The 13,839-nt window shown below is 55.2% G+C and overlaps 2 protein-coding genes across 2 annotated transcripts in view; both read right to left on the bottom strand.

Moving 5' to 3' along the window:
- The window catches only part of PFDN1 (prefoldin subunit 1), a 30,926-nt gene extending 30,046 nt beyond the window's left edge, over window positions 1-880 (bottom strand). Inside the window, exons 1-2 of the mRNA XM_065734412.1 lie at window positions 809-880; window positions 476-642 (exon numbers count right to left, since the gene is read on the bottom strand). Coding sequence (XP_065590484.1) covers window positions 476-642; window positions 809-841 — 200 coding nt within the window. The 5' untranslated portion in view covers window positions 842-880. The remainder of the gene's footprint in view (window positions 1-475; window positions 643-808) is intronic.
- Window positions 881-3,894: 3,014 nt separating this feature from the next.
- Window positions 3,895-10,173, bottom strand: HBEGF (heparin binding EGF like growth factor). Its single transcript, XM_065734947.1, has 6 exons — window positions 10,076-10,173; window positions 9,792-9,980; window positions 7,493-7,670; window positions 5,577-5,732; window positions 5,377-5,469; window positions 3,895-4,143 (listed from the first exon to the last, which is right to left on the bottom strand). Exons 1-5 carry the CDS (start codon window positions 10,116-10,118, stop codon window positions 5,397-5,399), a joined length of 639 nt encoding a protein of 212 aa, XP_065591019.1. The 5' UTR covers window positions 10,119-10,173; the 3' UTR covers window positions 3,895-4,143; window positions 5,377-5,396.
- Window positions 10,174-13,839: the final 3,666 nt, after the last annotated feature.

The following is a 13,839-nucleotide window of genomic DNA, read 5'->3' as shown; positions in this document are numbered from 1 at the left end:
AAGATGCAATCATCCCTGTGGGCAGCAATCAGAGCAGATTCAGCCTTTTAGAAAACAACATCCCTGAATAGGTGTAATCATCACTGTTGCCTAATTTATAACATGAGAGAAAAAGCATACACGGAGAGCGTGCTGTATAGCCAATAAGCATACACATCAGGCTGCAAAAGTTTGCACACTGCTCTTCACGAGGCTGCCACAGTCAGAGCTGCAATGCCAAGGTTAACCAAGCTTCAGGTGTAAGGTGTTTGACAACTACCCAGCACAGGAAAGCATCTCCTCGCGTGCATGTCAGGTTCTGCTCACTTCAAAACGCTGAGGAACCAAGGCAACACCAGCCAGACCCACGTGCTGATGTGACGCTGCTAAGAACGGTTGGGCATGCCGGCCGCGTGCCGGGGTTCCTCGGAGAGCCTGACATAAACCGCTCCGGTGCAGGACGGTGCGTGGGACCCCGCGCGGGGCTGCTACTCACATCCTGCCCACGCCCTCGTACATGCGGGTCTCGTCCACCAGCGTCATGATCTCGGTGTCGGTGAGGTGGGCGTGCTTCTTGGACTTGCTCAGCTGCTCGATCTGGATGTCGGCGAGCTTCACCTTCTGCTGTGTGTCAATCACCTTGGCCTGCAGCTCCGTAAAGGCCTGGGGGAGCAGAGACGCACATCAAGCGGCTGGGGCCGAGACGAGCGCCGCGGGGCGGACCAAACCAGTCTGAACCGCGGGGAGAGAAGTTGGAGGGGGCGGGGAGGAGGCGGAGGGGGGAGCGGCGGCCCAAGAGACGCGTCGGACAGAGCCGGTCGCCCGTTACCTTCTTCAGCTCTAAGTCCACGGGCGCCGCCATCTTCCCCTTTGCTCGGCGCCTGCGCGGTGGGAGCGCGGGGTGGGGCTGCGGGCTGGAGGAGGTGCGGCCGGATCATAGGACCGTAGAACGGCTTGGGATGGAAGGGACCCCGAGGACCGTCGAGTTCCACGCCCCTGCCACAGGCATGGCCACCAGCCTTCAGACCTGGTACTAGACCGGGTTGCCCTGGGCCCCATGCAGCCTGGTTTTGAACACCTCCAGGGACGGAGCATCCGCAGCCTCTCTGGGCAGCCTGTGCCAGCGCCTTCCCTCCTTGAGCTTAAAACCATTCCCCCTTGTCCTGTCACTATCCATCTGAGTAAAAAGCTGATTCCCCTGTTTATAATCCCCTTTTAAATACTGGAAGGTCGCAATGAGGGCTCCTCGCAGCCTTCTCTTCTCCAGGCTGAACAAGGCCGGCTCCTTCAGGCTGTCTTCACAGGGGGAGTGCTCCTGCTCTCTGACCATCCCACAAGTGGTCCTCCTCTGGAAAGAATGGAACCACTTGTAGGTCTGGGCTGTTCCCAAAGGGAGGCAGTGAGGACAGCTCTGGCGTTTCTCCTTGGCCGCCTCCCTCGGGCAGCGCAGGCCAAGCCGTGCTCCGGCAGGACTCTGCTACTCCCACCTGCTGCTGTTCCCAAAGGGAGGCAGTGCGGAGCATGGCTGTGAAGTGAGCAATGGTGGTGCTGCACAGGCAGGGGCACTTGATTATCAGATGGGCTGCTGTAACATACTGTGTTGGTTTGGGTTTGATTTTTCTTGTTTGTTTTGTTTGTTTTGTTTTGTTTGCTTGTTCTTAAATTAAATCCAAAATTGGGATTCTGCCTGCCTGTGAGTCGATCTCTGGAGAAGAGCTAATGTTCATGGAAGAGGTGTGCTGCAGGTCACAGGGCTCTGTGCTGGGGCACAAGGACTGCCAGCAGTGGGATGGAGAACTCTGAGGAAGGCAGGCTGGATGACAGGGCTCAGTGCCTTGCTCCAGGCCCCTGCCTGTACTCCTGGGTCCAGGTCTGGGGGAGCAGGCACAGGCACCCAGAGGCCTGGATGTGACCTCACCACTGAACCTCTGCATGGGGATACTTAGTGGGTGGCCAAGGCAAGGCTCAGCTGCTAAAGCAAAAGGCCCAGGTGATCACCAGGCTCCTGCTTTGCACTGTGCATGGGGCTCAGAAGGACCTAATAGTGGCATAGATGACAACACAACTGCTGCCATGGTGTCACAGAGTAGCCAGAGCTGCCCCAGGACTCTTGTCCCTGCCCTCTCTGGGTATCCACAGGACTCCTATCCTTTCCCAGCCCAGAAGGCAGAGTCAGCCATCTTTCTACTCTCTACACCTTCAAATATATTGCCATCTCCTGTTCTGTTAATTACCATTCCTGGGCACCCCTGCTTGTCCCACAGACCAGGGTGCATGTCTGCCATGCAGGCAGAGGGTTAGGGTTAGGATCTGGGCAGAACAGCAACAATGACACAGCCCTGTGGCTCTCAGAGCTACCACCACAGGAAATATTTCCCTGCTCCCAGTCTCATCTACATGGGGCAGGTCCAGGGCTGGGACTCAGCTTGCTTCCCCTAGACAGTGACTGCGTTGTCCCCATCACAGGCAAGACCATAGTGTCAGTTACGCATCCCTTGTGCTTCCCTCCTCCCATGCAGAGCACCCTGAGCAGGGTGACTATGGGCTGGAAACCCTGCCCATCCCCAGTCAGCAATTACTGCTGTTCACCCAGCTGGGGTTTGCAACAGCTTTCACCCACACTCCTGCACCTCCTGCTCACGCCTTCCCATACAGAGCAAAAATCAATACAAAAATTCCAGCTTTATGCAGAAAAACATTCCAGCTAAGCTATTTTCAACGCTGCCAGCCTGGGCCAGACAGGGCTGCCCATAAGGAGTAACAGAACAGTGCTCTGGGCTGGAGCCAGGGCACGAGAACAGCCTAGAGAGGCTGAGGTGCAGCAAGGTGATGCACAGCAAAAGGGCCTCCTGCTCAGTAACTGGAGATGTTAGTTATTTAATAGACACTGAAAAGATCCAGAGCTGGGAATCTCTTTAAGCCAGCATTAGGGATCGTGCAAGGCAGAACCAGTAACTTCAGCTGTTGCAGCTGCCAGGGGTTTTTGCTCTCCAGGTGAAAACCCACTTCCCATTTGCCACAACTGTGTACTTTAACCCCTGTGTCCTGGAAAGCACTGCAGAGCCCAGGTATTGCTTCATTCCCCCTGCCCACACCCAGGTTTGGTTCACCAGCTGACCAAGAGATTTGAACTGTAAAGTCACTTCCCAAGCAAAAACTTCCTTAGGCTAAACTTGTCCAAAACACAAACCTTTTGCATACTACTTGCTGCCCTTGCTTTAGCATTGTAGGGGCCTTTCAAAAATCCCTTTCAAAAATTCCAACTATGCATCTACAGCCAAATGCTCTCTAAAAACCACTAACTGTTCCTGCCTGCATTGAACTGAGGTTGGAGTAGCTGAACTCAAGGAGGCTTTGCTTTATCTGCAGGTACCCAAGCATCATATTCATTTGTGAGGCAGCCAAGATACAAGAACACATATTAGGCTGAGCCAGCTGCAGGCTCCAGAGCAAAGGGCAGGGCAGAGCACACCTCAGCTCCTCATAACCAAGCCCTCTTGTTGCATCCCAAAGGACAGCAGGCTTGAGATCTGTGCCACCATTCCACAGATGCTCCTGGGTGGTTTCAGTACCCCACCAGAAAGGGCAAGTTACATGCAGCCTTTGGAGACCTGACTACTTCCCACCTTTATTAAATCAACAACAAGTGTTTGTTACAAAGTTATTTATTAGAATATTACATTGCACTTAAAAAAAATGAAGGAGCTCTGTCCCGCACAAAGGTCATCTTGACCTACTCAAAGGATGCAGAGGCAGACCACCAATAAATATAAATACTATGTACAATTTATCTAAAATAAATATATAATTTAAAAGGAACATTCTCTTGTTAAATAGCTGTTACCCTCCCACCCCTCCTGCACCTACGGAAGCCTCAAGCCTGCTCTCCAAGCCTTTCACAGTTTTTTTTCCCCTGCATGCACTGCAGTGGGTGGCCCCAAGCTGCTGAAGAGTCCCATTTGGCCAGCTCAGCTTAGGGCCCACCCGAGAGCATCGCTCCCAGCCTCATCCACACAGAGGTCATCATCAGAGCTCCCTGCAGCAGCACCACTGCCTGGTAAGTCCCAAAGCAGCCCCGTCCTGCTGCACTGCAGGGTCCCAGGAACAGCATTGGCTCCGCAGCTTGCATCTTCCAGGAGGTAGAACTGCAATCAGTGCCAAGCCCTGAAACACAGCATCAGGGGAATGCTCACTGCCTGGCTATGCACCTAGTGCCTCATCTAACATGCAGTGTTTGGAGCGGAGCTGAGGCAGGGTGAGAGCTGCCCAGCACTCACCAGCCACCGACACATGGTAAAAGCACACCCAGCCACGGTGATGGAGAAATACTGTGGGGCACTCCCATGCCCAGCTGCAAGCCATTACATTGGTGCAAGTAATGAGCAAAGAACAAGTGGGAGGGAAAAGGAAGCTTTTTATATATGCATATAAATAGAGGCAATATCTAAGGAAGGGAAATGACTCAGTGAATCAGACAGGGTACAGAACAAATTGCAGGGGGGGCAGCGGGGAGGAAAGGGAAAGCAGTTTCACTGCTGCCAAATGTCATCAAACCATGCAGCAACAGGCCCAAGGAGGGATGTAAAGGTGAAAGCAATAGAATCATAGAATCCTTAGAGCTAGAAGGGGCCTCTAAAGACCATCTAGTCCAATTCCACTGCAATGAACAAGGACATCCACAGCTCCATCAGGTTGCCCAGGGCCTGATCCAACCTCACCCTGAAAGTCTCCAGGGATGGGGCATCCACCACATCTCTGTGGGCAATTTGTTTCAGTGCCTCACCACCCTCACTGCTAAAGATTTCTTCCAAGTATCTACCCTCTTTGAGCTTGAAGCTAGTGTCCCTTGTTCTATCACCACAGACTCTGCTGAAGAGTCTCATCTCTCTCCATGATATCCTGGCTGGCATCTGAGTTAAAAGAACAGATTTTAAGTGGCCAAGTAGTGGGTTGTTGGGTCCCTTACACCTAAGTGAAAAGCTACCTCTGCTCAGCCTTTTTTTAGAGAGATGAATTTGCTCGGATGAAAAAAATTCCAGAAGGAAATTAGCCTGACAAAAACACGAAGTGTGGAGAATGTCCTCTAATTGATAATACAGACTCTACTAAAGACTCTGCTAAAGAGTCCGTCCCCTTCTTTCTCGTAGCTCCCCTTTAGATAATGAAAGGTCAGGAATATCAAAAGAAAGTGGTCTGAATTGGAAGCAAAAATGGGTGGGCCCAAGAAGCACAGCCCAGGCTCTCAGGCCACATCCAGCAAGCTGCTTCTTCAGCCTCTAAGCACATCCAGTTTATGCCTGGTTCTGGCACAGGATCACACAGTGGCCCCAGCCAGCAGGGCAAGCAGAGCCCCCAGCACCCAGCAGCACCCCAGCCCCACACCCAACCAAAGCTCACCTTGCCAGCACCTGGCATTCTTAATGATTCACAGTGATGCCCAGCTTTATTTTTTCTTCATTTTCTACATCGTAGGCACCCCTCTTGTGACACCTGTGAAGCCAAACAGAGATGCGCAGAGCAGAGGAGCTGACCCCACCATTCCTACATGCAGCCTTTCTGGGGACATGGATCGAGCAGCACAACCACATTACACCCACCTGAACATCAGCAAGGCTGTGATGATGATGAGGCACAGCGAGGACAGGACCACCGCAACAACAGCAAGTGCTGTGGTATGGTCATATGTGCTCAGGGGATGCTCTACAGGCAGCAAGAGGCCGTGGCATCTCTCTCCATGATATCCTGGCTGGCATCTGGGTTAAAAGAACAGATTTTAAAGATGATGGTGGCCAAGTAGTAGGTTGTTGGGCCCCTTACACCTAAGTGCAAAGAAAGCTACCTCTACTCAGCCCTCGCCAGCACTCTGCCCTTTTCCCATGAATCCTACCCTGAGCTTTAAGATCTAGTAGCACCACTGTCACTGGTACTGGAAAGTTCTGCTGCTTCTACATTCCTATTCCAAATATCACACAAAAACTCCTGGCAAGGACAGTTCAGGTCTCAGGGGGACCTACAGTAGGGACACAGAAGAGCCCAGCAGGCTGCTGTGGGCAGGTTCCTGGGGCACACAGCGGTGGACTACATGAGGCAGACTGGCTTGCGGGAGGGAAAGGCCTAGGGCTCAGTGCCGGGAGCAGGGTTTCCCTTGCTCTTAGCTTTCCTTGCTCTTAAGCAGGTGGGAGGTTGCTCATATACCAGAAATAATGATCCCTATCGGAGCTGCGGGGCAGCCACCCAAGCCCTCCCTGTGAGCCAAGGAATGCCAGCGTGACCAGCTGGATGCACCCAGTACCACCAACACTGTGCAGAGCCAAGCAGCAATGCCAGCTTCTCCCAGGGGAGTGGCCCAGGGCACAGCACTGGTGCCACTCTAACACCACTGCATGCCAACATTCCCACCCATGCAGTAGAGCTGGGCACTGTGCCCCAGCACCCCACCCAGCAGCACCCAGCCTCAGCATCTGCCAGAGGAAACAGATGTTGAAAAGACCTGTGACAGAGCTGGCACAGCTGGAGCCAGCTGTGAACTGTGTGCTCTAGCCACCAAGAGCAGTGGCCAGACAAGCAGCCACAAACTGACACCAGTCACGGTCTCATTAAAGAAGAGATGGGGCTGTTTTCCCTTAGGACAGCCCAGAGGTGGGACACTGGGCTGAAGCCAGCAGCAAAGCTGGAATACCCCTACCATCCATGTAGATAACTGGCCTCTGGAACCAAGGGGACGCATGCTAGGAAAGGGACGTGGCTGTTCCAGCCCCATCTGGGTTTGTGCTGCAGCCAGCTTTGCACTGGGACAGGAGCCCCAGCTGATCATGAAACCCTGTTGAAGGGCCCAGCAACAACTTATTACAGCCTTCAGGCACAGAAATCTTAGTGGTTCATGGAGCTATGCAGGCCCTGATCCCCAAAAACCACCAGGCACAAGAGCTGCTGGGCACTGTATGCCAGGGAGCTATTATCTTCCCTGGACTCCAGGCTGGGTGGCTCAGGAGATTGATAGCAAAGAACAAAGCCTCTTACATCCACCAGCTCAACCTCTGCCCACGTCAGTGGGCATTAGGCACACACCCTTGGCCAGTTTCCGAGGCAGGGTCCAGCATAGGTGCTCAGTGACCTCTCTGGGCCCAGCTACAGCTGAAGGGAAGTCCAGGCACATGCCAGCACCTTGGCCCCACGGTGAGTTTACCTCCTGTTCTCCTCCAAACTCCACAGCCAAAGCTTCTGGTGAGTTCAGCCCAAGCTCACAGAGCTGACACCCTGCATGCAGGGGGTGCTAGAGGCTAAGGTCAGATGGATTTTGGCAAGAGTCAAGTTTGTTTGAAGGAGCAAACCCAGGCCAAAGTTTCTCAGTGCTCTTCAAGCTGCACAGTGTGCAGAGAGGACACTGAGTCAGAACAATCCCTGCATGGATGGGGAATGAGCACTAAAAATATCCCCTACGCTCTTCCTTTGCACTGCCTGGAGAATTAAAGGAACAATGACAAGGCTTCCCCAGTACACAGCACTCACTCACATGCAGGATGGAGCACCCAGCTCTCTGATGTATTTGCATTCACCATGAATGCAGAAATCCTTGTACTTCCGCAGACATGGGTCCCTCTTCTTCCCCAGGCCTTTTCCTTTTCTTCTTTTATTGCCATTCCCCTTTTTCCTGGGAGTAACTGGGCCTTGAGGTTTTGACAAGAAGGCAACTGAAAAACAATTAAAAAGGGGAAAACATCAATCACCTCAATTTGCCATTTAAAGATGAGGCAGAGCAGCACAGCCACAGTGGATGTGGCCAACTCAACCCTGGCATTTGCACAGCCTTTTGTTCTGTCTGCCCCCAAGCAGAGGTTTTTCCATTTTCCCATATTTTCACAAATATCATGGCATTTCTGATTCATACAAATAATTCTAAAGGAAATAAAGGAACAAGTAATCAGGAAACCAGGGTAAAAACAGCAACATTTGAGATGCATAAAGCTCTATTATGCCCACCAGTTTCCACTGAACACAGAAAACTACTAATTATGCTGTTATCTGGCTTTTATTTCCCTGGTCTTGTAAGAGTCCATTCATGGCCTCAAGGGACACTCCTTCCTGTCGTTACAAGGATGCTTGCATACAGGACAAGAGCAGGATTAGAAGAGCAAATCCAGGTCAATTTTTGGTTTTGCAAAACCAAGCAGATGACAAAAGCATTCCCACAAATTGCAAAGATATACTTTAATTGCAGGGGAGAACTGGTGGGGTTTGGTCTGAGGCCAGCTCCCTGCTGGGCTGGTGGGAACTGGAGCACCAAGTTCCTTGCACGTTCCCTGCAGGCACGGGGCAAAACCAGCAACATATTAGAATAATTTGAGACGAGCAGGTACCAGAAGTAAACCCCTCAGCCTTGCAGGGTGCTGATAGCAGAGGGCACTCACTGCTTAGACAGGGACTGCTCAGCTCTCCCTGACCACAGCGCTCAGTAACTGCAGCAACACTGCAGGAACTCGAGCTGAGCCCTGCACTAGTTGGGGAGGGGAAACGCAGCAGGCAGCACACTGAATGAACCCTGCTGGTTCCAGACTTCTGCCCAGCAGCTCCCTCACACAGGGAGCTCTCACTCTCACAGGGAGCTCCTCCTCCCCACATGAGAGCCTCTTGTGCTTCCGAACTCAATTCGCCCATTTAGGAAGTCGTTTCTCAACTTCAACATCCTTCAAGGATGAAGAAGGAAACTGATAACACCAGGAAACCAGGGTTTAGAGAAAACACCAAGCACAGGTGAGGTTCCAGGCTGCAGGCAGCTCTTCCGGGGCAAGGGTTGTCCCCTCACCCAGAAGCACTCCGCTGAAGGCCTCTGCCATCATCACTCCCATCCCAAGGCTCTGTCTCCCGTGTTGGAAGTCAACGGTGGGTAAATTGCCCCGGCCCACACAGGTAGGGGGATGCCAACAGCATCCTTGGTGCTTTGGGTCCTGGGGGACTGCAGCAGTGGGGAAGAAAAAGACTTCAACACCGCGCCAACTTGTCTGTAGTGGGGAGAGGCTGCCCCCCGTACCACCAGCCCGAGCCTTGCTGGGATGCATGGAAGAGACCACCTCGCTCCCCACCCCACCCCCACCTCCACATCGTCCGCCAGCACAGGAGTCCCGCAGCACTTCCGGACTGGGTCTCCTTCGGGAGCGGTGGAGCAGACCGATGACGAGGAGGGAAAAGGCAGGAGGGAAGCGAGCGCGACCCACAAGGGGCTCAGCATGCTCTGCCAGGTGTCGGGTTACCGAGAACGCAGCGAGTGCAGGGCCGGGCAGGTGCATGTCCCGCATCCCTACGCGGCCCCCGGGACGACCCCCACCCCCAACCCAGGGGAGAGGAGCCGAACGCGACCGCGCAGAGCTCTACACCGAGGCGGTGCCCCCGGCAGCCCGGCCAGGACTCGCTGCTGACGAACCCCGGGCATAGAAAGCAGCAGCGCGTGGGCGGCGGTGAGTCACGGAGGTCCCCTCGCCACCGGGGTCGTGACCGGAAAAGCGGCTCCAGGCCGCCACCAGCCCGGGGCTGCTCGGGCACGGCTCTCCCGTCTCGGGCCGAGCTCGGACTGCCACTCGCCTCACCCGGGAACGCTCGAGATGTCCGGCGCGGAGCGAAGGGGCACCGACGCGCGGTGCCAGGTGCCCCCCACAGCACTCCGCAGCCGCCGCCTGAGCCGCTCCCCGCTCCAACCGAGCCTCTGCCGCCGCGTCCGAGCCCCACCGACAGCTCCGCCGCGACCCCCTGGGTTTCACCCCCCGACGGAAGTTCCTCCCGCTCCGGGCCTCCCTCCCGCTCCTGCCGTCCGCACGTACCTCTCGGCAGCTCACCGAGCGCGTCCCCCGAGGCCGCTCCGCCGCCCTCCTTCTCCGCGGTTACCGCCGGCAGCGGGACCGTGACCGGGAGCAGCGCCGCGCCGCCGCCCTCGTGCAGCAGCACCTCGTTGTGTAGCACCTCGCCGCGCGGACCGTCGCGGGCGAACCCGCTTACTGCCGCCGAACACACTGCGGGGAGCGAGGTGCGGTGAGACGGGATGAGATGGGACGGAACCTCGCCCGCTCCCGGGATCCCCCCCGAAACCGGACCCCCAGCTCCGCACCTGCCGCCAGCAGCGCGTGGATCAGCACCGCCCGCCCGTCCATGGCCGGGGACGACGTCCCAGCAGCCGCTCAGCCCCGCTCCACAACGACTCGTCGCACGTACTGCCCCGCCGCGGGTAGAGGGCGGCGAGGCGGGGCTGAGGGCGGCGGGGCGGGGCTGAGGGCCGCCCCTCCCCCGGGAAGGGCTTCCCCGGGGCCCTCCGGGGCCGCCTCCCTCTGGGCGCGTAAGCTGCGGCGTGTGGATGTGCAGGATGCTCTCTGGAGCCTAGTGCTAGCGCGGAAAACGGTCTGGAGGGGAGCAGGGCTCGGCTAATCACCGCCCGCGAGGTGCTGGAAGCAGAACCCCACGGTTCAGAGCTGAAACCTCTTCCTCGGTACTGGCACTAGGGCTGGCACTCATCAGAGGACTAACGATAAGACGAGGTAAAGTCTTCATGTTGCACCAGGGAATGTTCAGGTTGGACATTAGGAAACACTTCTTCGCAGAAAGAGTGGTAATGCATTGGCATAAGCTGTCCAGGGGTGTGGTTCAGTCACTGTCCTTGTAAGCATTTCAGAAACGTAGAGATGTGTCACTGAGGGATGTGGTTAGTGGGCTCTGTGAGATCAGGTCAATGATTGAACTTGGTGATCTTAATGGTCTTTTCCAACCTAATGATTCTATGATTCAGCCATGTGACTCTTGCCCTGTTATCACTCAGTGTTGATGGGAGACAGTTCAGCATGGCAGCCTGCAGAGGTATTGGAGGTCCTTTTAATCAGAGGACATAACTGCAGAGTATGCAAAGGGCCATGGAGAGGCTGAAGGGGCTGGATCACCTCTCCTATGGGACAAGCTGAGGAAGTTGTAGTAGCCTGGAGGAGGCTCAGGAGAGACTTTATCAGTGCCAATACATACTTGAAGGGAGGACACGTAGAGGACAGAGCTAGGCTCCTCTCAGTGTGCCCAGTGCTAGAACAGGAGGCAAAGAGCTCACACTGGAACACAGGTGGTTGCTTCTGAGTGTCAGGCAGCACTGCTGTGCTGTGCCAGTGGCAGAGTGCTGGCACAGGCACCAGAGATGCTGTGGGGTCTCCTCCTGGGAGATCTCTGAAGGTGAACAGATGCAGTGCTGGTCAGCCTGCTCTGGGTGGCTCTGCTGGGGCAGGACTGGGCCAGATGGACCCAGGGGTCCCTGCCAGCCTTAACCACGCGTGACTCCATGGTAAGTCCTGGGGTGACTTCTGTACCTGGATGGCAAGGCCATTAATCAGACTGACTTGCGGCTTCCCCTCAGAATGTGGCACATCAGCAGGCCACCCTGGCCACTGGCTCCTTTGCTTCAGCAGTCTGCGTCTTCTACCACTCTGGGAACCGCTTTGGTTGTGTTGTGTATGGCCTTATTTTCATCCCAGGTAACAGGCCAGAAAACACTTGTTATGCCAAACATTGGGCAACTGCAGTGGCTAGGCATCATTCCAGGTCATGTTAGGCATGGCCGCCTGCCCTGCATTGTTCCTAGGGGTAGCTCAAATTTCCAGGCCCAAAACCCTGATGCTAGTTTTGGTTCCGCAAAGCAACAGTGTGATTAAATATTCCTCTGATTGTTGTTGTCTCCAAGGAACACTGCCAGATTTGGTAACCCCACGTTCACACCCTCTGCTTTGCTCAGACCTGACTCTTGCAATTGTTTGCTGGATGGTTTTCCTTCTGGCTTCTCCAGGCATCATCAGCCTTTAAGAATTTGACACAGAGGTAGCACAGGTGAGGTGAATGTGCCACTACATGGCATCTCCTGCCTCGCTGACCCACAGACTGCCAGCACCTCTGTCACACCTGATTGCTCCTCCCCAGGAACTTCCCTGCTTCAGGAAGAGATTTTCTCCCCTACCCATTCCCTGCCACCAAAATCCTCTTGGACAACCTTGTGCAGCTGAGGCACATAGGAAAAGGTGCATTTTTATTACCTGGCAGAGTACAAGGGCAGTGCCAAGGTCAGCAGAGGTGCTGCTGTGTCCCACAAGTAGCTCTCACTCCAGGTGGCCCACGCAGCCAAATGGGGTGTGCACTAAGTCCACAGGGACCAGGGCACTCCCAGGTGATATTCCTGGCCCTGGGCTAACTCCAGCACCTTTGCAAACACTTTTCCCCTGCCCTGTTCTTCAATTGCGCATTTCATGTGAAAAGATATTTTGTAGACAGAGGGAAATGGCTGAAAAAACTGGCTGTTCCAGAGGAACCACAGCAGCTGCCAAGCTCAAAGATATATCAAATACACTGAGTAAACATTCTGGGAAAGATAAAGAAGTTTACAGTTCCCTTTTGGTTCCTTGCATCTCTGCACTGAACACCAGCAAACCCAGGGGCAAAACCACTTATCCTGCATTCTCATGCTTCCACTTCCTTGCGGCAGAAAGGCCTGCAAGGCAGCTACTGTGCTGGGAGCAGCCCCATGGCCCCCTACTGCACTTGTGACCCGACGCCAGCCTGCTTCACGCTGCTGCCAGCAGCCGCCAAGCCAGGCGGCCCCACAGCCCTGCTGGCAGGTGCACACTGCCCGGCTGTGTGCAGCGGCGCACTTCTTAGGAAAACGCCGTTATCGCAGAGCAAACAGCGTGGCTGTACGCAGAGTGCAGCTGGGGTGGCAAAGGCCTCCGGACGGCTCGGGTGCCAGAGTCCAGCCCCGAAGGCAGCGCTCAGCTCCCCTGGACATTGCAGCTGAACAGTGGCAGATGGAGAAATGGGAGAAAAAGGCCAGCACTAAACCGAGAGCAAAGTGAGGATGGACAGACGGGGCTGCGGCACACCGCTGGCGGGTAGGACGGCTCACGGGGACCCTGGCTAAGCGGGGAGCGCAGCGGCACTCCGAGCGGGGGACGGCTGCCCCCGGGCCACCCGCGCCCAGCCCCCGCCGGGCCCCGCTCGTCGCCGGCTCCCCGCGGGCTCCCTCCTGCGGTCTCCCGTGGCCATCGCACCCTTCTGCTCCGCCGACTCCGCCCGACTCCTACCCGGTGTTCCCTTCTCCGTGCCTGTGGTAGGCAGGTGGGGCGGCCCCATCCAGTGCCTGCTGGTTACCGGGGGCTGGAGGGGAGCAGCGGGATGCAGGCGCAGGGCAGGGCAGGGGCGTGTGGCAGTTCTAGCCGTAGCCTTGGGATAACAGGGTTGATGGAGAGGGGTCCCATCCCATCAGGGTGGGACTGAGTGCCTCATGGAGAAGACCTCTCATAGCAACCTGGGGAAGGCAGAGTGAAGGCTGAACAGCACACAGAATCATAGAATCACCAAGGTTGGAAAAGACCTAAAAGATCATCCAGTCCAACTGTTCACCTATCACCAATAGCTTCCACTAAACCATGACCCTCAACACAACATCCAGATGTTCCTTGAACACCCCCAGGGTCGGTGACTCCACCACCTCTCTGGGCAGTCCATTCCAGTGCCTGACCACCCTTTCAGAGAAAGTAGTATTTCCTAATGTCCAGCCTGAATCTCCCTTGACACAGTTTGAAGCCATTCCCTCTAGTCCTATCACTAGTTACACGAGAGAAGAGGCCAACCCCCAGCTCACTACACCCTCCCTTCAGGAAGTTATAGAGAGCAATAAGGTCTTCCCTGAGCCTCCTCTTTTCCATACTGAACATTCCTAGCTCCTTCAGCCTCTCCCCATAAGGCCTGTGCTCCAGACCCCTCACCAGCCTTGTTGCCCTTCTTTGAACATGTTCCAGGGCCTCAATGTCTTTCCTGCAGTGAGGGACCCAACAATGAACACAGTACTTGAGGTGT

This window comes from Cyrtonyx montezumae, unplaced genomic scaffold (genome assembly GCF_038088225.1).
Source record: "Cyrtonyx montezumae isolate F1298 unplaced genomic scaffold, pur_monq_1.0 scaffold_18, whole genome shotgun sequence".
In the NCBI taxonomy this organism is placed as follows: Eukaryota; Metazoa; Chordata; class Aves; order Galliformes; family Odontophoridae; genus Cyrtonyx; species Cyrtonyx montezumae.
The sequence above is the reverse complement of the archived record's forward strand: the minus strand, read 5'-3'. Positions and strand labels throughout refer to the sequence as shown.